Below are 27,153 nucleotides of genomic sequence, written 5' to 3' on the forward strand. Positions count from 1 at the left end.
AATCAACCTCATCACAACACTCCACTTGTGGAGCCTGCAATCGATAGTGAATAGATGAAAAATTCAGCTCAGATTTTTTAAGTAACTTTGAAGATAAACTGCAGGGATTCAAACGCCCTGACACATAGCACCAGGAGCTATGGCATTCCCAGTTTACTATACAATGCTTACCATGTGGCATATGTGGTATTATGATGTTGAGCTACCATTGTGAAGTAAAGCCATGCTTTTTATACTTGTAAATTAGTGACTTTAATCTAAAAAATAAATCAAAGCTTTTTCTCTCACACATTTATGACTCTGGACAATTATGTGAGTTTTTTCTTGTGAGTTTGTTGTATCTTCCAAATTTACATTTTTTCTCTCTAGTTTTAAAGTCTTTTTTTGTTTGTTTTTTTTCTCATTTATGATTTTTTTCCTCCTGAATTGACCACTCAACAGGGTGTTCAGTACAGGTTAGAAGACCATAAGGTAACATCACTTGCCCTAATGAGGGTTCATACACCTTTTCCAGGGTCAAATTCAAGCACTTCCAAGGTCAAATTTCAGGATTTTCCAGTACATTAATACTTGGATACATATATATACAAATACATACATACTCAAAATAATTTCAAAATTTTTAATCACATTAAAAAGATGGTATTATGCCATAAGTCACTTGACAGAAAACAATAACTATTGATAATTTAATTCTGGAAACTTTCCTCATGGGTGTAGAATTCAGATTTTTCCTCTCAAGTGTTAAGCTGCAGCAACACGGGCGCACAGCAGACACTCATGTAATGTAATGTTTCTTTGTATGCTGACTTCTACACATGCGAGTTGTTGAATTTACTCACGAGGAATGAATACCTACACTTGCAGAATCACGTGATTTGGGACAAAGGGGAGAAAGGAAAGAAAAATACTCAAAGAAAATATACATACATACACACATTTGCATATCTATACATATACATACATACATATACACACATACACACAATTTTGCTGTTTACAGTAATGTGTTGTTTATGTGCCTCTGTCATGGAATGTACTCAATGAGGGCAAGAAACTGCAACCATGCCCCCCATGATCCAGAGGTGAATAGGAAAGGACCCAGGGGACCCAGGCCATCCGCAGCCACTAGGAGCTCAGAAGACCTGAGGCCACACATCCTGATGGCAACTGCGTGAACACCCCAGAGGAGGAAGGACGGAGACCCTTGACAGAGCCCCCACGGCCAAATGGCAAGAGTCCAGAGAGCCAGAGGCAATGAGCAATGGTGCTATTGAAATTGGAGGGACAGATGTAATATGAGCACTGAATAACAGCGCCCATGGACACCCCCCCCCCCAAGGCCCTCAATGATTAAAATGTAAAAAAAATTAAGGAGCAGGCAGCAGTGAGCAGACAAGTGGCGCCACCACAGCAGCACAACCCACTAACCATTGTGTGACACACCTGCCCCCCGACTGATGCAATTAAAAAGGAGGAGTGGGACATCAAGCAACACAGCGAGCAGAGCCAAGGAGGTGGCCATACTCACTGTAGCATGAGCCCCTCTCCCCCAAGAGCCTACGTGTGTGTAATGTGATGTTTAACTGAGTGGGAGGAGGGGAAGGGTCAGGATGAATATGACCGGGAGGCAGAAGGACTACCCCCGGAGTAAGAGAGCCAGCTGACTACTGGCTCACGAGACACCCCAGTTCCCTACACCCAACCGCAGTGCAGGGAAGGCAGGTCCAGGGCCTGAAGTGGCCACACCCCCAAGACACCGCCGTGCTCCAGGCCAGCACCCACCACCCACACTGCAAACACACACCCCACACGCATAAAAAACACAATAAATATCACACCCACACACACAATTACAGTAAACACTCTTAAACACACACTTACTCTCATCCACACACAAACATCACACACACACACCACAAATTGTTGTGTTCTAAACATCATGCAGCTCTACTTTTACACAGAAATAGCAGTTCACCCTTACATTAAAATATATCATAGCACTGTATCATAACATCATAACATAGCACAGATAAAACATATAGACTCACATTCAGCTGCCTGGTAGTGTTGTAGTCAAGACCACCTAACCCAAGACCGAGACAAGACCAAGACCAGAGGGTATTGAGACCGAGACAAGACCAAGACTTTTAGGGTCCAAGACCGAGGGAGGGCGAGACCGAGACAGGACCAAGACCAGAGGGTATTGAGACCGAGACAAGAACAAGACTTTTAGGGTCCAAGACCGAGGGAGGGCGAGACCGAGACAGGACCAAGACCAGTGCCTGACGCTACATGACCCAATAAAATGTGAAACATGATCAAAATCACGTTTAGGTGTGCCAGGCCTGTCCAGCATCTTCCCCCGCCACCTGATCCAACTCACCACCAGGTGGTGATCAGTTCACAGCTCAGCTCCTCTCTTCACCCGAGTGTCCAGAACATACGGCCGCAGATCTGATGATACGATTACAAAATCGATCATCGACCTGCGACCTAGGGTGTCCTGGTGCCATGTGCACTTATGGACATCCTTGTGTTCGAACACGGTGTTTGTTATGGACAAACTGTGGTTTGCACAGAAGTCCAATAACAAAACACCATTCGGGTTCAGATCGGGCAGGCCGTTCCTCCCAATCACGCCCCTCCAGGTCTCACTGTCATTGCCCACGTGAGCGTTGAAGTCTCCCAGCAAGACTATGGAGTCACCAGATGGAGCACTCTCCAGCACCCCACCCAGCAACTCCAAAAACGGTGGGTACCCTGAACTGTCATTCGGCGCATAAGCGCAAACAACAGTCAGGACCCGTTCCCCAGCCCGAAGGCGCAGGGAAACTACCCTCTCGTCCACCGGTGAAAACTCCGACGTACAGGCAGCAAGCCGGGGGGATACAAGAATACCCACCCCAGCTCGCCGCCTCTCACCGAGGGCAACTCCAGACTGGAACAGAGTCCAGCCCTTCTCCAGGAGACTGGTTCCAGAGCCCAGGCCATGCGTTGAGGTGAGCCCAACTATATCTAGCTGGTATCTCTCAACCTCACGCACTAGCTCAGGCTCCTTCCCCACCAGAGAGGTGACATTCCATGTCCCAATAGCCAGTTTCGATAGCCGGGGATCGGTCCGCCAGGGCCTCCGCCCTCGGCCACCGCCCGACACACACTGCACCCGACCCCTACGACACCTCCTGCGGGTGGTGGGCCTGCAGGAGGGCGGGCCCATGTAACCTCTTCGGGCTGCGCCCGGCCAAGCACCACGGGCTAATGCCTGGCCACCAGACGCTCTCCCTCGAGCTCCCTCCCCAGGCCTGGCTCCAGGGTGGGGCCCCGGTAACCCTATCCCGGGCAGGGTAAACTGTTCCCTTGTTTTTTCACTCATAAGGGTCTTCTGAACCGCTCTTTGTCTGGACCCTCACCCAGGACCAGTTTGCCATGGGAGACCCTACCAGGGGGACAAGCCCCCAGACAACATAGCTCCTGGGATCACTGGGACACACAAACCCCTCCACCACGATAAGGTGGCGATTCAATGTTAAATATAACCATCTTTATTTAATACTCCTGTGTGACTTCCATCATTTATCACAGAATGTAAAGCAATTATTCATAGCTCATCACAATAGTCTTAACTTTTCTCTGCCTTTCATAAACAATGCATAAAGTTGTGTTGTTTTTAAACCAACAATCTTTGTAAAAATGGGTGCTTTTTCAAAACCACATAGCTAAATGTGTAAAACTGAAAAAATGGCAAACACTCATCGACAGTAAGAACTAAAGCCTTTAATCTTCTACAGATTAAAGCTGCAGGATGTAACTTTTATAAAAAATCTGGTTTTTACATATTTGTTAAAACTGTCACCATGTCACGACAGTAGGAGACCGATAATCTGCGAAAAAAATGGAGCTCCCCCACCTCCTCCCTGAACCGCTGCCAGTCAAAAACAACCAATCAGAGCCAGGAGGACAGTCTTAGCACTGTCAATCACTCCTCGTGTATGCTGCTAAATATAGTTGTGTGCAATACTTCAAGATTTGGTATCGATCCTATGCCAAGTAAACACTGGGCCATTTTCACCGATACTGATACCAATACTTTTTAATAATTATGAAGAATTTCCATGAAGTTTAACTGGTTTGAGATTTTTTTCCTTTGGATCATTAATTAGTTAAAACCCAGGATAGAATTGGGCAAAGTTTATATGTAAGTAGAAAATACTTGATCAAAATAAAAGTTATTGTTATGAAACAATAGAATATCAACAAAACAATTTTCCCCATACATTGATGTCTGGATTTTCATAAATGAAGTGTACAAAATCATCACTCAAGAACAAATGCAAACTTTTTTCCAGGTAGTTCATTCAGAAAGTTTTATAAAAAAATTTAATAAAAAATGTCCCTTCATTCACTAATTTTCTACAAATTTAAATTTAAATTTGATTTAAATGTTTCATAGCAAAATCCTTTTTTTCCCCCAAATAAAATATGTTATGTGTCACATACCAGTATAACAAAACACTGTGGGGAGGGGAGGAGCAAAGTGCTCTGTGCTGTGACAGGAGCGACACTTCGCATCAGTCAGCTCGCATCTTTGATGAAAACGCAGCACTGCATACAGGAGAGAAACTGAAGCCAAAGTATCGATCTCATTACACTGATATTGATCAATACCAATACCAACGTTGGCATCCATATTATCGATATTAGGATCAATCTGCCCACCACTAGCTCAATGTACTAATGGCGGAGAAACAACTTACTTACTTCTCTGCCATTACCATTGGTGGTGGCCATGTTCTGTTTGTCTTCTTGGATGGGTGTTCTGTTAACTGTAATTTCCCCATTGTGGGATCAATAAAGTATCATCATCATCATCAGCAGCTTTTTTGGACGTGTAGTTACATTTCTTGAGGTGCATGTCAGGTTTGGTTCAGAGAGGATTTTCAGTTACGCACAAAGGACCTCTAAAGAACTCTAAATCAGGCCTTATTAGATCGATAGAATGATAATTTTTGCATATAATCCAGAAAAGTTACATTTATATATCAAGCATTTAATGTGTCCCAGAGTGCCGTTTCCTTCCACTGTCACATAAATCACATAAAAAAACCATACACAACAAAAACATAATCCAGATTCCTCAGCTGCTAAAAGCATTTCCTACATTTGAATATCAGCCACCATGTTGTGAGCATAAACTATCACGTTTTTAAATGCAACAATAGGAAGTGACATCATCTTGCTGGGAACTGTAGTTATTTTATTCTTGAAGGCCTCTCATAGCTCTACTGGTGCTGAAAACTAATGTTTGACTATGGCTTTCTGAATACAAGTAGGGCTGCAACTATCAATTATTTTAGTAATCAAGTATTCAATTGATCACTCCGTCAATTAATCAAGTAATTGGATAAGAAATCATTTTTTATTTTAACAATTCATCAGCATATTTTAACTTCCATACTTACTTACTTAAACCTTTATTTAACCAGGCAGACAGATTAAGAACATGTTCTTATTTACAACTGTGGCCTGGGAAGGGCAAAGCCTTTCGGAGGAGAAAAGGAGAGTATCATTACATATAAGTAAACATGCACACACACAAAGAAAAAAAAAATAATAATAATAATAATACATATTACAGTGTTAAATAGAAACACACAAGATTACAAAGAAATATAAGACAAATATGATCACAAAAATAATTTGATGCGTTAAGTGAAACAACTACAGGAATCTCTGAGAGCATTTTTTAAGTATCTCTTAAAGATGGGGACAGAGACTAGTGTGGTCATTTTCAGTACTGCAGATGTTTCTCTGTGTGAAACAAACAGGGTGGACGGAGCAGCTACAAAGTTCTCTGTTCTTCATGTTGCTGATCAGGTGGTTGATAAAGAACATTTTGACGGAGCCCCTCTGTACTGAAGGGGGTGGGAGGGCACCGAACGATTGCTAGTGCTAATGGCAGCCCCCTTTTCCCCAGTACACTGTGGTTATAGATATGTTCTGGTGGCTACAGCTGACGTAAAGAAAAAATAACAGCTGACATCCTCTGCACAACACACTCGCACTCAGCACAGAGAAGTGGGGGCGTGGAGAAACATCTCAACGATCCACTCGTGTTAAAGGGTCGTTTTTTGTTTTGTTTTTTTGTTCTTCTCCAAATGACGGAAATCTGTTACAGCGATGGAGAACTAATGTGGAGGAAATGCTCCGCTTACATGGAGACACCTGAGCTGCAGAGTTGAAACCACACATCAAAGCAACAAATTTGTGTCGAGGATTTTTAATAATCGAATTGAGTTACTCCAAGAATCATTGCAGCCCTAAAACTTGCATTAAATTTTTAGTTTGTGTATCAAAATACATGAAGGTTGGTATTTACCTTTCATGCTGGGATTTTTTTGTTGAATCGGAAGCCTGAAATTTTCCTTTGATCTACATTTTCCCTCTTACTTCTCTTCGTGTTCATGCCGGTTGTTATTTCGATTTATGCAGCACACGCATGACCATAGTGAGATCAAACGTGCACATTGTGAATGAAATTGTCTGTGCTCTGTGGTAGATTGCAAACTGCGTGAAATGATACAGGCGTAAGCAGCGATAATAGCAGCGACCTAGCCGGGGCGGAGTCTGTGAGGTGCGCTCCTTTGAGAGGCAGAGGAGCGCAATTTTTGTTGGATTTGAATCAGTACGTTTTGCATCCAATAAAAGAAAAGATGTTAACAAATAAATTGGACAGTATTCTGGCAATTTAGTGATATTTCCAGAGCTGTGGTCTTGACTGGTCTTGAAATAAAATCCAGAGTCCGCAAGGTCCGAGTCCATGACAAGACCGAGACCATCAACAAACGGTCTCGAGACCAAGACCGATCTCGAGACCAAGACCGATCTCGAGTACTACAACACTATCGACTGGTCTTGGACCCTAAAAGTCTTGGTCTTGTCTCGGTCTCGATACACTCTGGTCTTGGTCTTGTCTCGGTCTCGGGTTAGGTGGTCTTGACTACAACACTAGTGAGAGGCCCAACCTACCACACACTCTAAAAGGAACTGCCGTAGGCGTGCATTCAGTTAAATACAAATAAATCTTTATTTACAATATATATAACTACACACAAGTCTCCCAGGTAGATGTTGATTAAAAAAAAAACAAAAAAACCCATCTCCAGATCAATAAGAAGAAATAAAATAAAAGAAATAAAAGAAAGAATAAAAAAAAACGTAATAAAAACCACGGCTGAGTCAGTCACCAGCCGTGCAGTCATAAAAAGAAAAAAAACAACAATTACGCTGGAGGAGGTATAATAAACTCTATAGTTGGCGCGGACACTGATACACACAGCAAAAACACAGGTTAACGTAAACCCACATGCAAACAACGTTCACTCGCACTATCCTAATTCGCCGCTATACGCATGCACAAGAGGCGGCTGAACAAACAATGACAATGAATTACAAAAAGAAAGGGTCGCGCACCAATTTCCCCTCTCTCCTATGCTTGTTCCCAAAAGATAAAAAGTAAAATATATAAAAGTAAAGTGAAAAAAGTAAAGTAAAAATTTAAAAAACAGAAGTCAACACAATGCTCATCCACACAGTCTGGTTACACCGACATCCGACTGCGGTCAAGTGAACCCTCATTTTCGAAGACGCAGTCAAGCTAGCCGCACGTAGAATTACGTTGCGCATTTATACCGCATATTATGGTACGGCTGCCGGTCGCCCTAAAAAACAGATCGGAAGTTTTGTTATCCTTCACTGTCCACCATTGCAATGCATTTTTCATAAAAAAAAAAAATAATAATACTGTCAAGCCTCTAAATACTCAGCTTTGTAAAGGTGTAATTTATTTATCATCTCAATCTTTTCATACAAAAATGAATTCATGTATACTCCACTGTTTTACTCAAACCGACACTTTTGAGGTCTATTTATAGGAGCAATGTTAGAGGTGAAGCAGATCTTTTACCTTTTTCTTGCTCAACTTGACCCCCACTGTATATGGACTGACTATCATCTCAAATAACTGTACGGTTTTCGAGAAAATTGCATGCAAAATCCCAAGTACAGTAATGTAGTTGTAACATATAGGCATTTTTGAACTGTATTTACAGGAGTACTGTTCGAGGTGATGCAGATCTTTTGCCTGACTCTTGCTCAGCTTGACCCCCACTGTATATGGACTGACTTTCATTTCAAATAACTGTACGGTTTTTGAGAAAACTGCATTTAAAATACAAAGTACAGTAATGTAGCTGTAACATATACAGCATTTTTGAACTGTATTTACAGGAGCACTGTTCGAGGTGACGCAGATCTTTCCCCGATCCTTGCTCAGCTTGGCCCCCACTGTATATGGACTGACGTTCATCTCAAATAACTGTACGGTTTTTGAGAAAACTGCATTTAAAATACAAAGTACAGTAACGTAGCTGCAGCATATAGGGCATTTTTTTAACTGTATTTACAGGAGCACTGTTTGAGGTGATGCAGATCTTTCCCCTGATTCTTGCTCAGCTTGGCCCCCACTGTATATGGACTGACTTTCATCTCAAATAACTGTACAGTTTGGGAGAAAATTGCTTTCAAAAACCAGTTACATTTCTGTACTTCATTTGTTCCTAAACTGGTGTACTCATTGGGGCCCACAATAATAAGACAAAATCAGTTTGAATGTATTCAAATATATGCATAGTTTCAATGTCAAAGTTGCTAAAATCAAATGTGATACTGCTAATAAGTGGTTAGTTTGTGATTACCAGAGTTTAGTGCTTGTGTATTAAAATTGGAGTCCCAGTTAAGACAGTGGAAGTCACAATTTCAGAATGATAGAAAGGACAAAGATGAATTCCAAATGTGTATTTGAAAAAGATTTCAGATTAAACACATTGGCAATATAGAAAATTCATGCATGAACAGTGATATTTAAATCTAGACATGGCTCAAGTCATATCATAGAAAATTGTCAATATTCAAATATATTGCTTTTATAAAGCAGTAACAAGGAACACAATATTTTTAACATGGGGACTTAGTTCAGACACAGAACGCAATTCCAGTCTGTGCTACGTGCTTGGACAAGCTGGGCTTTTTCCATATCCAGGCATTCTGAGCGGAACCAGCGCATACAGCTATCACACTGTATCTGTAACAACAAATAATTGGGTGTTATAATTGTCCAAGTAGATAAGTTTCACATAAATACATCAATGTTCTCCTAAAAGGGAAATACTTTGTCCTAGAGAACAAGTTATTTAAGAAATGAATGAAAAAGATATATATATATATATATTCATTGAACAGCATTATCTCATTACCTAGATGTGGCGATAAAAAATTGCCCAGCAGGTGTCACTGTGCAGATGGGTTTCTGATTGTTTTAAAAGCTTTGATGCAATTCTGGCAAATGCTTCGAATGCTTCAGTGTTTCACAAAGCCTCGCTTTGCCCATCACTACTGCACACGTTAGGGATGAATCGCTCCAACATATGCCAGCATTCTAGAGATTTTACCACAGATGCCATGATGATTGGCATCTGTGCTTTATAAAAGGGTGGGCGGGCACTACACTCAGGTCACACCCATTACAATAGTCAAGGGCTGCTTGGCTGCTTCAGGACCTTGATGGATTGATGGAATCATGAATTCTGTTCTCTACCAGAATATCCTGAAGGAGAATGTCTGGCATCCGTTTGTGCTCAAAAACCTTGCTATGTGGCTGAATTAAAATAATTTTGCAATGAAAAGTGCACCAAAATTTCTCACCAGTAATGTTTATGAATTTTACATAGTCATAACTAATTATTGCAGACTCCATGCACTTGGATTTTGAGTTTGATATATTTGCCAAATTGATAAAGTTCTAGGTTAATTTTGCTCATAGTATCATATTTGGTCAGATTTTGTATAGATATTGCAATAATAATGTTGATAACTTTTTTTTGATAATCATGACCAGTAATTATCAGATATCATGATGGCCCTGGTGTACAGACTGTAGTTTAGCATAAGCCGAGTCTTTGGGTTTGTACAGCAGTAGTGCATGTTGTCAGGTTACTTATTACTTTTATGTTCCAACAGCAATAAAACACATGCTGATATTGCTGATACCAATACCAATAAGAAAATTTGTGTACAACAGCAGTGTGTTCAGAAGAGGGTTGCTACTCTTGAAGAATCATTTGCAGCTAATACATAGGACAAATTAACCAATGATGCTGTGTAAAATAGGCTGCATGCATATAGTCATTATACAGCATATTTTGTGAGGCTGCATGCTAACTATATGCTAAATCATCGTACAGCCTCACAAAATACCCTAGCTGTTGTAGAAGAATAATGGACAACAGCTTCCATGAAACTGTTGTTTTGTATAGACTGCTGTGTTATTCAAATTGAAATACAGTACAATCCATAATGTAATGAATGAAATCCATGGTAAATATCTCCCTGCTCACATCACATTTAGCAGGGTATGGTTTGACTACCACTATAGAGTACTGGCAAAAAAAACAGCATCACTGGCTTTGAAAAGAGGAATACAGGCGAGGACACTGAATTGATCTGTGGTTACCCCAGGCACTGATGTTTGTACGTCAGTGCATCAAGTGAAACTTTGATGGATGTGGTCACCTTCCCTCAGTCAGTTTGAAATGTCACCATAGCTACACACTCTCACATGGATATTGCAAACACTGCCATAGTGATCAAATGAATGTCTGTATCAGTCCAGCAGCATTTTTTCTTCTTTTCAGACCAGCAGGTTTATAAAGCATTATTTTGTATGTAGATACAACAGGTAGCAACAGTAGTTACTGCCAGCTGGGTAAAGTGTAATTTTAGTTCTCTGTCTGTCCTGTACATTTGGCAGCATCTGACAATAAAGCTGAGTTCAGCTGAGTTGAAAAAACAAATAATATAGTGATCAAAATAATACATAATGATCACACAAGGATTTTAGACACCGAAGCTGAGATTGTATCTACACTTGAAAAAATTGCTTATATTGTTGGAGGGAAACACTCAGTTATCAATGTAATTATCTACAAACACAATCTGTTCATGCACTGAGACGCTGGGTTTGAGCGCATGCTGAGAATGAAAAAATTAGGTCACCGCTGTTCTAATGCCAATTTTAAAAATAAAGTGCATTATTTAAATTAACAGTGCAAACACTCAAGATTTCATTTGTCGTTTAACGTATGCTTTCCATAGAAAGTGGACTTTGAATGGATTTAGAGCAGATTTATATCACTCTCTAATGGATATGGATAAAGTAATGAAACTAATGAATGAGCAACACCAGCTGTCAATGAGATGTGCAGATATAAAAATGATTTGACTTTCAGCCAGGCCTTTCTGAGTTTATTAATATTTGAAAACACAATTTCAAAGTGTGTCCACGGCTACACTGTCACATACTTTCAATACTAAAAATATATAGAGAAAAGTTATATGGAACAGCAACCCTGTCTCCAAAAAATTAAGTTATTATATAATTAAACTGTATTCTGATTGCAGGAGCATAAAGTAACAATGAGCAAGGATACAGGACAAATACAAAATATGGCATGCAATAGTGGCATGTAAATACACTGGAAGCTTAACCATGGTGTTGTGTCCCACTTGATCTAAAATACTCACTGGTTGTCTGAAAAGGAGTGATTATAAGAAAGCAAGAATATTAATTTCAAATATATATTTGTTGACTACAAATGTATTTCTGAAAGATGAGAAACACATCAGAAGTAAAAGTGTTTCTCAAAACATCAGTAAGAATGCAGTTTAGTATTGTAAAGTAATTGTTGGGAATTGTCGTGTAACGGCTGTGTTGCAGGCAGAAGAGGACCCCAATGCAGGATGTGCCAGGCAAAGATAAAAGATAATTCCACTTTATTTACTGGTGTTTAACATAAAGCCAGACTAGGCAGAGCTAGTGGCAAAACTCAGGGCACAAAATACTAGACTAAATTCCAAGGACGAGCTGGACACACAGCAGGAAGACAACGCAACAGGCAGAGAAAACATGGGACTTAAATACACAGAAGGGCTGATGAGGGTAGAGGAAACAGGTGGGAACACAGGTGATGCTGATTACCTTGACAAGACTAAAAGTGAAGACAACAGACAGGGACCAGACAACTAACAAAGTTAAACAGGAAGACAGAGAGGGAACAAAGATGCAGACTTGATACCAGGAAACACAAGGAACTAGAAATAACACCAGAGGACCAAAACAAAAGATGCTTCTATCTTAAAAATGATCAATCTGTCTTTATTAGTTGGCTATGTACCACAGGCCTTCAAGGTGGCTGTAATTAAACCGCTACTTAAAAAAAAAATCACTTGACCCAGCTGTCTTAGCTAATTATAGGCCAATCTCCAACTTTTCTTTTCTCTCAAAGATTCTTGAAAGAGTAGTTGTAAAACAGCTAACTAATCATCTGCAGAGGAACGGTTTAATTTGAAGAGTTTCAGTCAGCTTTCAGAATTCATCACAGTACAGAAACAGCATTAGTGAAGGTTACAAATGATCTTCTTACAGCCTCTGACAGTGGACTCATCTCTGTTCTTGTCCTGTTGGACCTCAGTGCAGCTTTTGATACTGTTGACCATAACATTTTATTACAGAGATTTAGAGCATACTATAGGTATTAAAGTTACTGCAGTGCAGTGGTTTGAATCATATTTATCTAATAGACCCCAATTTGTTCATGTAAATGGGGAGTCTTCTTCAGACATTAAGGTTAATTATGGAGTTCCACAGGGTTCTGTGCTAGGACCAATTCTATTTACATTATACATGCTTTCTTTAGGCAGTATTATTAGAAAGCATTGCATCAATTTTCACTGTTATGCAGATGATACTCAGCTTTACCTATCAATGAAGCCAGATGATGCACATCAATTAGTTAAACTGCAGGAATGTCTTAAAGACCTCTAATTTCCTGCTTCTAAATTCAGATAAAACTGAAATTCTTGTACTCGGCCCCACAAATCTTAAAAACATGGTGTCAAACCATGGATGGCATGGTTGGCATTACTTTGGCCTCCAGTAACACTGTGAGAAAACTTGGAGTCATTTTTGACCAGGATTTGTCCTTCAATGCACATATTAAACAAATATGAAGGACCACTTTTTGCATTTGCACAATATCTCTAAAATTAGAAACATCCTTTCTCAGAGTGATGCTGAAAAGCTAATTCATGCATTTATTACTTCTAGGGTGGACTATTGTAATTTGTTTATTATCAGGCTGTCCTAAAAGCTCCCTGAAAAGCCTTCAGCTGATCCAAAATGCTGCAGCTAGAGTACTGACAGGGACTAGAAAGAGAGAGCATATTTCTCCCATATTGGCTTCTCTTCACTGGCTCCGTCTTAAATTCAGAATTGATCTTAAAATCTTATGTAAGAGTAAAATGGGAGGCAGAGCCTTCAGCTTTCAAGCCCCTCTTCTGTGTAACCAGCTCCCAGTTTTGATTCGGGAGACGATTCATGTTCATGCTTCTGCCAGTGCATTGAGGTCTGCCAATCAAATGGTCCTAAAAATTCCTAGCTCTACAGTAGATTTAAAAATAGAGGTGACCAAGCATTTTTCATTGTTGTGCAGAGTCTCTGGAATGCCTTACCATTTCATATTAGAACTGCGCAGACAGTTTCTACATTTAAGTTTTTGCTCATAACTCATTTCTACTCTCTGGCTTTTAATTAATTTATTGGCTTCTCTTCATTGGCTCCCTGTTAAATCTAGAATAGAATTTAAAATCCTTCTCCTCACATACAAGGTCTTGAATAATCAGGCCCCATCTTATCTCAAAGACCTTATAGTCCCATATCACCCCAACAGAGCACTTCACTCTCAGACTTCTGGCTTACTTGTGGTTCCTAGGATACTTAAGAGTAGAATGGGAGGCAGAGCCGTCAGCTTTCAGGCCCCTCTTCTGTGGAACCGGCTTCCAGCTTGGATTCGGGAGACAGACACCATCTCTATTTTTAAGATTAGGCTTAAAACTTTCCTTTTTGATAAAGCCTATAGTTAGGGCTGGATCAGGTGACCCTGAACCATCCCTTAACCTGCTGGGGTGGGGTGGGGGGTGGGGGGGTTCCCATAATGCACTGTTTCTTTTAATTCACCTTATTTACTTTATTTCTACTCTACTCTGCTATTATTAATCTCTGGCTCTCTTCCACAGTGTGTCTTTTGTCCTGTCTATCTCTCCTTAGCCCCAACTGGTTGCGGCAGATGACTGCCCCTCCCTGAGCCTGGTTCTGCTGGAGGTTTTCTTCCTGTTAAAAGGGAGTTTTTCTTTCCCACTGTCGCCAAGTGCTTGCTCATAGGGGGTCGTTTTGACTGTTGGGTTTTCTCTGTATTATTGTAGGGTCTTTACCCACAATACAAAGCGCCTTGAGGAGACTGTTTGTTGTGATTTGGCGCTATATAAATAAAATTGAATTGAATTGAATTGAACTACTTTAAGGGTTGGAGTTGTGAGATAACATGTCCAAGATAACATTTATGTAGCAAACAAAATCTATTTTCCTATTTTCTTCCGTGCAGAGAGAAAAACCAGTGACTGCAGAGCTTGTTAACAATTATGATCTTAAATAATTTAGCCCAATAGCCTATTTAACACTGGTTTGTGGTAGTCATCCTTAAAATATATAAAATTAAATATAGCTCAAATGGTTGAAAAAAGTATCTTTTCATCTCTCTGTCAAAAGCACCTTTCTTTTAATAAAGAGTTTTAAGCTTGGTTTTTGCTCTCTTTTTCTTGTTTGAGTTTCAGTTATTTTACCTAAGAATTTAGCCATAAATAAGATTTTTTTATTCTTGTCTCTAAGTAGGACATCATGTGATATCATCAAAAAAACCAATATTTTCTAGAGGTAGGAAACGCTGCTTTCTGTTCCTCTCCCCTCAGGCAGGTTGAAAAATAGCACAGGGTCTGCTTGCTGAGACAGAAAGCTGACCTTAAAGAACATAGCTTGCATCTTTACTGAATAACAAAGCGTTTTTGCAGTAGAGTCATTCCTAGTATTCAGTGGCATTTGAATCTCCATGACAGAACTTAGTGTATTTTTATGAAAATGGGCCATTAGTTATTTATAAAAGCTTGTCTTACCCTATTAACCCCTCTCTACAATAGAACACAATTATATGTATCCAAAATTATATTTTATTAACAGTAATCATTGAATTGTTTTTTTAGCACAAGTAGTCTAAACTGCCATGTCCCCAATGATCTTTTTTTTTCAAATTCAGTTACCAATGTAAGTTATAAAAACTTTTTAAAAACTGACATTTTTCATTACTGTTGCATAGCCTTGTGTATAATGTTCTTCATCAAATGTTATTTCCCCCGTTACTCTTCTGGAAATCTTTCTGAATAGGTCTCCTTATTGGTCCTCTAGTCACAGTGTTTAAGTCTTACATTATTTTGTTAGGGGGGGTTGAGGGAAAACATCTTCCAGAACCAGAGCAAATGTCACTCTTTTATCAACCTTTTTTTTTCAGGTTTCAAAGTGGGTCAGTGATGTGTTAAAGCATAATGTGTGATATACATATTATTGTGAGTATTTTTAGGTCGGCTGTTTTGAAGAAAAGGTCTAGATGTTGTCCCACAAAAACTTTAATTTTGGCCATGAGGTCAATAACGTTCAAGCTAGACAACTCAAACTTTACAACTGTTCTCTATCACAAGCATAACACAGTTATATATTTTGACAAATTATTCCCCTTTTTTGACTTAGAAATTCATCCATCCATTCTCTTCCACTTATCCTTTTCAGGGTCGGGGGGTTGATCTTGTCACATAATTGCCCCTCTAGTGCACCTGTTGTTAATTTTATTAACACCAAAGCAGCTGAAACTCATTAACAATCCCCTGCACTACTTAACCAACAAGATCAATATACGAGAAGTTTAATTGGCTTGATGATCTACTCTGATTAATAGGGGTTCCTTTAATTTTCTTTAGCAGTATCTGAACTAAAATGTATGTAAAAATTTTTTTAAATAGTAATAGTTTTAATGCTATTGAGATAATTAAAATCATGAGTAATTTGACAAAAAATGTTGACATGAGACTTTTATCATGACATGAAAAGGTAATAATAGTGAAAACAATATTTCATCATCCAGAGGACTCAGTGGGGTTAGAAATTTTGGCAGCGCCTTCTTAAATATGGATATGAATAGCTTAATTTTTTCACTAAGCTCTAGCCATGAAATCAGATCAATGTTGCATGTTCCCATTGGTTAAGTTGATTATGTGGAGTGGTGTAAAAACACACAGAATGAAAAGAGGAGAGTGAAGGAGAAACAGTGCATCATAGTTCCCCCCCAGAAGTCCCTAGCAGTCTAATGTAACCTATTTCCCAAGATACAGAAGCAGATTACATTTAATAGTGAGATAACTGATAGAACAAACTGTGGGCCTAAGATCTGAAGAACCTGGTTTGTGGAGCCAAGGAATAAAGCAGTAATGATGAGCCAAACACATCATTACTGCTGAGCCAAACACAGAGATGAAACACAGATGAAATTGAGTAGCAACTCTTATATTGTTACATAATAGAAATAAAATTTGCTATGGCTTACAATCAATTAACTGAAAACACCCCAAAACCAAAAAAAAAAAAAAAAGAAAATTGTGCACATGTCCCACTAGGGGATGAAAACAAAAGGAAATTGTCCATCTGAGCCTCTTATAGGAAGGACAGCCCGTGTTGCACGTGTGCCAGTTATGCTGAGTCTGTCTGAATGGTCTGTGTGTGTATATGTGTGTACTTGACTCTTTTCTTCTCCTCTGGATCTGGGTCTCTTCTTCAAAGTCCTTTTAGCTTGCCATTGAATTGGATCGGAATCTTGCCGGGTCCTCAAAGCTGTTTTTCTTGTCCACTCAAAAAAACCTGACCGTTGCTCTGGATTTCAAACGGAGTTTGTTAGCTTGGGCTCCTCCACAGCTTGAAAAGAATAAAAGTTACACGGCCAGCCTGGATTTGTCTAACCAAAGATCAAATCAAAGAGCTCCTTAAGTCACACCACATTGCTGTGTCTCCAAGGACCAAAAGAATCACAGAAATACTATATGGGATAGCTAATATGATAGTTAATCTGTTGGCTAAATCCACAGCTAATCCCATAGTTAATCTCAAAGCTAATACATTAGCTGATATGGTAGTACATCCAGTAACAAATGTGACTTTTGAATCCATTTACCTATTTCTCTTTTTAATTTGCATTGTTAAAATGAAGTAAGGAGGTGTTGCTTTATTGCCAAAATGATGTCGACATTCTTGCTTAGGATTGTCTCTGTTTAGAAAAGGCTTTACGGAAAAGACTGGTATCAATGCATTCTCAAACTCTAGTATTGCAGCTGCATGTATGAATATTTAGAGATTTGCAAGAACCTAAAAATGACTTTGGCTTTGTTGGAATATGATATATGCTACATACATTTACTTCCCTGAGAAATTTGTCTGGAAAATAACTTAACTGATTAAAAATACAGAAGCTTATAATGTTCTGTGTCATCATGAACTTTGTGTTCTGACTGTACAATGAGCCACACTGATGAAGACTACACAATGATAGAAATGGAGACTTCGAGGTCACCCTGTTGTTGAATTTCTCTGTTTTCCACATTCTGTTTTGTAAATGATGTAATCAAGACTGATATGCTGTGACTATATGACATCTGTAACTTGGATTAGAAAGCGCCAGTACTTCATGCCATCTCACACGAGTATGGTATGCAGTTCTGACCCGGATTAATCTGTAAACTGTTTGGAAATGGCTTTATTAAATTTAATAATTGGACTCCTTATTCTGTTGTTTTGTCATTCCTGTTCGATGAAACGAACACGCAGAAACCTAAAGGCTTAAACAGCAAACAGCACACACTCTTGGTATTATTATAAATTCCTTCAGCTTCATCAGGGTAGTGTTAAAATACTTTTTGGAGTCTGATTAGAGAAATAATGTAACATAAGGCAAACTAGTCAGTGAGCCTGAGGATTTTTTTTCAGCTTAATGTTTTCCTACCATGTGACAGAAATGTTCTTAAGGACTCAAAATGAACTGATATCATTCATAAGAGATAATGTTTGAGATATGTTGACAGATTATAGGTCCACAAGTCATTTACAACAATATAAATACAAGCAATTGTTTTGTTTTGTTTTTGTTTTGTTTTTTTGGCAAATACCGGAAATCACTTTTTGGCACAAGACTGGCTATTCAGATGACAAATTGCTCCACTGCCACTGTGTACAGTGTGGCGGTGTTACGGCCCTAGCAGGGCCTGCTGTGACTTTTTGACCCACTGGATGTGGCTTGCTCTCTCCAGCCTTACAGTAGGTGCCACCTCTTTTGGTACAACTGACTCAACTCAGCAATCAAGCTGGGTACTTCAGGGCAGAGAGAGGAGCGCTCCATTGTCAGAAACTGCCTTTGTGTACCAGCTTCTGAACTGTGTGATGCAGCTGCTTACTCCTGCTCAGTGGAGAGGAGGGTGTTTTTGCGAGTGAGGCCTCTTACCTTACCTTGTTGATTTGTTGATTAACTCCTGTGTTTTGTTTTGTTTTTTGTTTTGAAGGTGATAGCGGCCTGTCCATCTCTTTTTGTTAAAGCATTAATAAAAATCTTTTATTTTACCAGTTTTGCTTTCATGTCTCCTTTCTGTCAACCTGGACACTTTTTGTTACTTCCCCAACCCCCCTGGACTCTTTAAGGGAACGTAACAGATGGTATGTATATTTTGCGTACATGCAGTGCAGTACATGTTGGGAATTTTTATCACTTTTATATGAGTATTTACTGTTATTATTTTTATGTTACATACTAAAGTATTTTAGTCATACACACACTGGATTAATGAACACTATGTGCTTTAAGGTTACTGGTAAAGTTAAAGCCAGTTATATCTATTACTCATATATGCTTGAGGCCTTGGTGGGATGCAGGAACATCTGGTTCACATTACTTTTGTCACCTCATGTTGTATTTTAGGAAGTCTTATGACAGGTAGGCTCCAAAAAGTGGAGTTCTGCAGACCCATCTGTGTTTTTGTAACATCAATTAGCAGGGGATAAATTCTAGCTAAGTGGGTACTGTCAAAGAGGTGTTTTCAAAGCAGAGGTTTTAACTGAAAGAAGACTGTTCATTATGAGACCTGCCAGAGCTGTTGTAAACCACTGAGGTACCCTGGTGATGTATGTTTCTTTAATCCACGTGGGACAAGAGTTGACAAAGGCTCAACAGGTGATTGGTTGGGGTTCAAGTTTCAGGGGTTGAGACCTTATGTAAATTAGGAGGGGTCAAAGGCAAGGGGGCAGTTACCATCTTTAAGATATAAATGATAGCCCACTCTTTGTCTCACACTCTTACTTTTTTGCTCTTCCATTTTCTGTCCTCTTCTTCTCTTCCTGTCTCTGCATCTTTCTCTGTCCCTTTGTTTTTCTCTTCTCTTCTCTTCTCTTCTCTTCTCTTCTCTTCTCTTCTCTTCTCTTCTCTTCTCTTCTCTTCTCTTCTCTTCTCTTCTCTTCTCTTCTCTTCTCTTCTCTTCTCTTCCTCTGTCTCTTTGTGTGTGTATCTTAGTCTTAACTATGTTGCTGTGTGTGTTTTGGTTTATGTCTGTGTTTTGTGTAACTAAGATGTCTAATAAACAGCCTGCATCAGAACCTGCTCATCCCAGTGATTTTTTGGAAACTTGGGATTTAATTTGGTTTTGAATTTTCGGACATGAGGACCCCTAAAATTAGGAACCAACGTCTTTGGCGTTAGATGTACAGGATTTGAGGTAAAAAGATGATCAGTAACACAGTTTACCACATGTTTTAAGGGTTTTCTTATTATGTGTGTGTTCCTTTTGTTTCCCATCTGTCTTAGGGTCAAAATCAAAACCCACGAAGTACAAGCCTTTACTCACCACATCAACTCAGTGGATAAATACATAAGTTTTACCAGGGTGGACACCAGGGATAACAGGTTACCATTCCTGGACTGTGCGGTGCTTATTGAGGAAGATGGAAGCCTCAACATTGAAGTTTACAGGAAGCCCACACACAGACCAGTATCTCCTCTTTGACTCTCACCACCCTCTGGAACACAAACTTAGGGTGATCAGGACCCTGCAACACCAGGCAGACAGCGTTCCCTCTAAGGCAGAAGAGAAACAAAAGGAACATGCACATATTAAGAAAGCCCTCAAAACATGTGGTTATCCCAACTGGGCTTTCATCAAATCAAACAAGATGCACAGGAAAGAAAGTCAAACACAAACTAGGGAGAATAAGAATGACAAGCAGAACAACATTGTCATCCCTTATGTGGCAGGCTTGTCAGAGAAACTCAGAAGAATTTTATCCAAGCATGACATCCCATTATGCTTCAAACCAAGTCACACCCTAAGGTAAAAACTAGTTCATCCCAAGGACAAAAGCCCCAAACACAAGATCAGCAGCATAGTATATGCTGACCAGTGCAGTGAAGAGTGCTCAGACCTCTAAATTGGAGAAACCAAGCAGCCTCTTCACAAGGGAATGGCACAACATAGAAGAGCCACAGGACAAGACTTAGCTATATACAGTGGCTTGCAAAAGTATTCATACCCCTTGAACTTTTCTATATTTTGTCACATTACAACCACAAACATAAATATATTTCACTGGAATTTAATGTGAAAGGCCGACACAAAGTGGTATACAATTGTGAAGTGGAACGAAAATTATACATGATTCAAAACATTTTTTACAAATAAAAAACTGAAAAGTGTGATGTGCAAAAGTATTAAGCCCCCTGAGTCAATACTTTGTGGAACCACCTTTTGCTGCAATTACAGCTGCAAGTCTTTTAGGGTATGTCTCCACCAGCTTTGCACATCCTCCAATCAAAACGTAAGCATCTGTCGTTTCTGCAGGGCCCCGAAATATGACCTATATTTACGTTTCCAAATGGCCGCGCCTACCTCCGGCTTCGCGTGTCGTATGGACATGTCCTTGGGTAATGTTGCCGTGGCTCGGAGGATAGAATAGTAATTTATCAATCGGAAGGTTGATGGTTCGCGCCCAGGCTGTCAAACTATCCCACAGCAAAATAATAACTTCCTACATGTATAACGAATGTGACAAAATCAATACTTAGTCTTCTTTTGGGGTCTGCCGGAGAAAACCAAACACATTTTTTAAACGCACTTTCGTCTGTGACCACTAGATGTTGCTTTTTCCCCTTCCAAAACGTAAATATTGTCTATCAGATTAATCCTTTAATGCCAGGCCATCGCTGCTGAAGCTCAGGTTTCCTGACCTTACTAGCCGCAAACAGCTATTTAAGACATAGCGTCTCACCACAGAGTTACCTGGTCAAAGGAACTTGATCACCTGGCTTTTTACCGTAACTCCACGACCATTTGTGCTAATTCAAACGGTTCCTGAAAGCTCAGAAATTGCACTTCACAGTCATGTAGTGGTACTGGTGTATTTGTGACCAGAAGTTCGCAAACACCAACACTTGAAGTACGCTGGGCCTCATTCGACATGTTTGGAGGTATAAGGTTAAAATGTGTCCAGTCTTTGCTACGTTTTCTGTCACACATTTTTCTTACCGTTCCCGCGTGTAGCCTCTATGTGACGCGCAACGTCCTCTGGCTCTTTCCTTTCTCCGAGCGCATTTTGTAGGAGCCCCCCCCCCCCCCCCCCCCCCCTCTGGTGTTTGTTTACTCACTGCTCCAATGCTACCGTTCATCTTAACCAATCACGTGCGGCTTCCAAAAAAAAAAAAAAAAAAAATGAAACGAACGAAGGGGCAGCACGGTGGCGCAGTGGTTAGCACTGCTGCCTCACAGATAGAATACCATCTGGAAGGCCTGGGTTCGATTTCACCTTGGCCCAGGCCTCTCCCTCTCTCTGTGTGGAGTTTGCATGTTCTCCCTGTGCTTGCGTGGGTTTCCTCTGGGTACTCCGGTTTCCTCCCACATTCCAAAGACATGCACTTACTGGGGTTATGTTAATTGGCTACTTTAAATTGCCCATAGGTGTGAATGAGAGTGTGAAAGTGAGTTTGAAAGGTTGTTTGTCTTTCTGTGTTGGCCCTGTGACAGGCTGGCGACCTGTTCAGGGTGTACCCTGCCTCTCGCCCTGTGACAGCTGGGATAGGCTCCAGCCCCCCCGCGACCCTGAACAGGATAAGCGGAAGCGAATGGATGGATGGATGGATGAAACGAACGAAAGTAAAAAAGAAATGGCTCACCACCAGGAGCTGGCTCCCGTCGCTCACTTCAATCCAGCTCTTAGAGCTGGATCGTTCGCAACCGACCCATCACTACTGCGGAAACGACCAATACCTACGTTTTCACTCTGAGGACAGGCTGAAATTTTTACCCATTCTTCTTTGCAAAACAGCTCAAGCTCAGTCAGATTAGATGGAGAGCATTTGTGAACAGCAGTTTTCAGATATTGCCACAAATTCTTGATTGGGTTTAGGTCTGGACTTTGACTTGGCCATTCTAACACATGAATATGTTTTGTTTTAAACCATTCCATTGTAGCCCTGGCTTTATATTTAGGGTTGCTGTCCTGCTAGAAGGTGAACCTCCGCCCCAGTCTCAAGTCTTTTGCAGACTCCAACAGATTTTCTTCCAAGATTGCCCTGTATTTGGCTCCATCCATCTTCCCATCAACTCTGACCAACTTCCCTGTCCCTGCTGAAGAGAAGCAGCCCCAGAGCATAATGCTGCCACCACCATATTTGACAGTGGGGATGGTGTGTTCAGAGTGATGTGCAGTGTTAATTTTCCACCACACATAGCATTTTGCATTTTGGCCAAAAAGTTCAATTTTGGTCTCATATGACCAAAGAACCTTGTCCCAAATGTTTGCTGTGTCCCCAACATGGCTTCTGGCAAACTGCAAATGGGACATTTTATGGTTTTCTTTTAACAATGGCTTTCTTCTTGCCACTCTTCCATAAAGACCACATTTGTGCAGTGCACAACTAATAGTTGTCCTGTTGACAGATTCCCCCATCTGAGCTGTGGATCTCTGCATTTCGTCCAGAGTCACCATGGGCCTCTTGGCTGCATGTCTGATCAGTGCTCTCCTTGTTCAGCCTGTAAGTTTAGGTGGACGGCCTTGTCTTGGTAGGTTTACAGTTGTGCCATACTCTTTCGATTTCCAGATAATGGATTGAACAGTGCTCCGTGAGATGTTCAAAGCTTGGGAAATCTTTTTATAGCCTAAGCCTGCTTTAAACTTCTCCACAACCTTATTCCTGACCTGTCTGGTGTGTTCTTTGGACTTCATGATGCTGTTTACTCCCCAATATTCTCTTAACCAACCTCTGAAGCCGTCATGGAGCAGCTGTATTTGTACTGAGATTAAATCTAATCTCAGTCCACAGGTGGGCTCTTTTTAGTCATTAGCAGTCGTCAGGCAACTTCTGAATGCAATTGGTTGCACTCAGGGAAAAGGGGGCTGAATACTTTTGCACATCACACTTTTCAGTTTTTTATTTGTAAAAAATGTTTTGAATCATGTATAATTTTCGTTCCACTTCACAATTGTACACCACTTTGTGCTGGTCTTTCACATTAAATTCCAGTGAAATATATTTATTTTTGTGGTTGTAATGTGACAAAATATGGAAAAGTTTAAAGGGGTATGAATACTTTTGTAAGCTACTGTATCTGCATCTGAAGGAGAAAGGGCTCTCTTTTGAGGATGCCAATGTTCACATTTTGGACAGGGAAGACAGATGGTTTGAAAGAGGAGTAAAAGAAGCCATCTATGTCCACTGTGAACAACCATCTTTGAACAGAGGAGGTGGATTATGTCACCAACTTTCCCCAGTCTACAATGCTGTCCTGAGCTCTCTTCCCAGACGTTTCAACCCCATTCACACCTTTGTTCCAGTGACATCAATAGGTCACATGAAATAATGGAGCAATGTCCTAAATTGGTTTCATCTGAAACCACCCACACCTCCCCTCACACCTTGGCGCATGTGATTATGCACATGAACAATAGAGGGTCATAACCATGTTCAGGGGACTACGCCCACTGGGGTTTGAATACCTGGGTCTCTCCACCATTTGGTTTGAGAACTGAAATGGATGAAACAAAAAAAAGTCCAGTTGCCTTTTTTCAAGCTCCAGGTGCATTATAATGTAAGTTCTCTGCTGTCAAGTCTACGTGCTCATGGAAAACACTTCACGGTACAATCTGCACAGATCCTTGCTTGCACTCACGTTCAAATTTGTCATTAATGATAAAATATACGTCCTACAGACTCTAGTGAACTTGTGGAAGCAGAAAATATGCTTCAATATGTGCGACCATAAATCAGGGGTACTTTATGTTGCTGCTGACTTATAGTTTGTGTTGTTGAAAGCATTTTCTGTAACATTTCATCTTTGGATGATAATCAATTTAAAAGATGCTGCGAGATCACTGTGACCATCAAGTTGGCTTTTATTTTGTCAAATAAGTCTGTGCTCACAGTTGGGTTCCACACAGCAGTAACATAGCTTTGCCAATAAAGGAAGAACATGGTCATATCTCAAGCTAGTTTAAATCTATGTAAGTTCATTTTCATAGATGCAAAAAAGGAATATAAAACAAATGGTTGTACAGAAATTAGCAATATCTCCTTAAAATTAAGTGGACAGGCTTAGACTTAAATCACTGCATCGTGTATGCTTCCATGAACATTTGCAACATTGAGATATATAAACAAAATGAATTTATCATCTCTTTGTTATGCTTTCTTTTTATTCTGCTGTATGCTAGCTATACCATTGTGTCAGTGACAGAAAAAAGCTACAAATTCTAAAATATGGTTACTTCACACAAATCTTCAAAGGTGCAGCACAAAGGTTGTACATAATCATCCCAGGTAGAGGATGCATACCAAATATTATTCTTAACAATTCAGTATCAAATCAAATGTGAATTTTGGTCATGACCTTTGGAGTTTTGGCATTGAATACTTGCCAGAGAAAGTTTTTTTTTTTTTTTTTTGCAAAGCAAATTATACCACAGTAAAGCTGTAACTTAATTACTTGAAACTAATAGAAATTGGTGTAAACTGTTCATCATGAAGGTATGATGAAAGAGGACAATGGACAAACTAACAGCCGTAATGTGGAGTTGTGACGTACTGTCACAACTCCTGTGACTGTGATCTTGACTGTACTATGATGTGTTTAACAGGTATACTCAGAAACAGCGTTAGCATAGGACTAAATCTAAAAGTGGCAAGGAGAGGGATGGATGGGTCACTACTTTTATTACCAATAAATTATAAACTATGTTTTCAATTAGTTGTTCGGAAGGTGCTGCACACACCCAAATTCATTTTTGTACCTTAAGCCTATTTTCTTCCTTAAGTGATTTCCCTCTAAATGGATAACTGAAGCTCCTGCCACTCTGCCACCCCTCTACCACACCTCAAGTATATACATTTAGTCTTGATAAGTCCTAGTCTTGATAAGATCCAAATGCTTGATATGGCTTTTGGAATCAGATATAAACTACATGGACAAAAGTAATAGGCCACCTACACATTACACCTACTTGGCCATGTAAACCCAAGCCACGAAGCACTTGATTTACAGTTTTGTGCTGATAATGCAGAGGATGTTTTGAACTCTGCAGTTATTGAGTCAGCAGACCTTTTATGCACTATGAACCTCAGGACTTGAAGACCCTGCTTGGTGTAAGTTGCTGTGGTTCCTAAAAGCTTTGACTCTACAATAATAACACTTACACTTGATTCTGACATATCTAGAAGGAAACGTATTTCGCAAACTGACTTATTGCAATGCTCGCATGCTATTACTGTATCAAATTCAGTGAACTCTTTAGAACTACCCATTCTTTCACAAATGTTTGTAAAGGCATAATGAATGGCTAGGTGCTTGATTTTATATACAGTACCTGTGAGAATATAGTGTATCTCATTATAAAAAATGCACGTGTTCTTTCCAGATTCAGGCAGTTTTGTGGTGGAATACAGCTATGCTACAAAAGGACAGCTGTAATGGGTACCTTTAGTTCACCAACATCTGCAGCAGATCCAGGGTCCACCCCAGTAATGTAGATCCCCAGTCCATACTCAGCACCACCCCTGATCATTAGACCCAAAGAGCGACCATCTTCCATATTCAGGTTCACCTGAAGGAAAGACAAGATATTCCGCTCTATCACTTTTGTCAGTAAATAAAAGCTAGCAAAATTTAGGTTTTGCAGCAGTCTAGTTAAAATAATAAACAGGTTTAACAATGACTGTTAAAGTTTCTTTTAACAGTCATTGTTAAAAGAAACTTTTTTTCCTTGATAACAACACATAAACAGCAGGAGACTGTGGTTTGTGGTCAGCGACCCTGATATCCTCCATATGTCTTTTTGGTTTTTATGTGTGATTTGTATATGTGAGTTTTGCTCAAAGTCAAAAAAGTGTGCATTTCTTATAGTCTTGCTGAAACATGAAAAGAAGCTGTAATGCATGATTTTCAGGAGTTCTAAATTTAGTACTTCAATTAAGGAGTAATGAGTGACCTTTCAATTCTATTACATCTTGTCAGTTAGCTTATTGCAGCTCTCACGAACTTTAATAGACTGGTTAAGCTATTGGAATAATATAAGCTGTATGATTGTATTACTAATCTCTACCGTGGCTGTTAAAAAACACACCTCAATTACATTCAATTCAGTTCTGTTTTATTTATGTAGCACCAAATCACAACAACAGTCGCCTCAAGCTGCTGGATATTGTAATGTAAAGACCCTAAACATTAGAAAGAAACCACAACAACCACACAACCCCTATACTACTATACTATTTTCTTCCACTTATCTGGGGCCAGGTCATGGGGTCAGTAGCCTAAGCAGAGAAGCCCAGACCTCCCTCTTCCTAGCCACCTCCACCAGCTCATCCGAAGGGACCCCAAGGTGTTCCCAGGCCAGCAAATAGATAATCTTTCCAGCATGTCCTGAGTTTGTCTGGGGGCCTCCTCCAGGTAGGTCATGCCCAGAACACCTCACCAAACAGGGGCTCAGGAGGCATCCTAGTCAGATGCCTGAACCACCTCATCTGACTCCTTTCAATGTGGAGGAGCAGCAGCTCTACTTTGAGCCCCTCCCAAATGGCTGCACTC

The 27,153-nt window shown here is 40.1% G+C and overlaps 1 protein-coding gene across 1 annotated transcript in view; it reads right to left on the reverse strand.

The window, feature by feature from the left end:
• LOC115777649 (whirlin-like) overlaps window positions 1-27,153 on the reverse strand; it is a 138,203-nt gene that overhangs the window by 74,367 nt on the left and 36,683 nt on the right. Inside the window, exon 3 of the mRNA XM_030725580.1 lies at window positions 26,045-26,170. Within this exon, the coding sequence (XP_030581440.1) occupies window positions 26,045-26,170 (126 nt within the window). The remainder of the gene's footprint in view (window positions 1-26,044; window positions 26,171-27,153) is intronic.

Source organism: Archocentrus centrarchus, unplaced genomic scaffold (assembly GCF_007364275.1).
Source record: "Archocentrus centrarchus isolate MPI-CPG fArcCen1 unplaced genomic scaffold, fArcCen1 scaffold_63_ctg1, whole genome shotgun sequence".
Classification (NCBI taxonomy): Eukaryota; Metazoa; Chordata; class Actinopteri; order Cichliformes; family Cichlidae; genus Archocentrus; species Archocentrus centrarchus.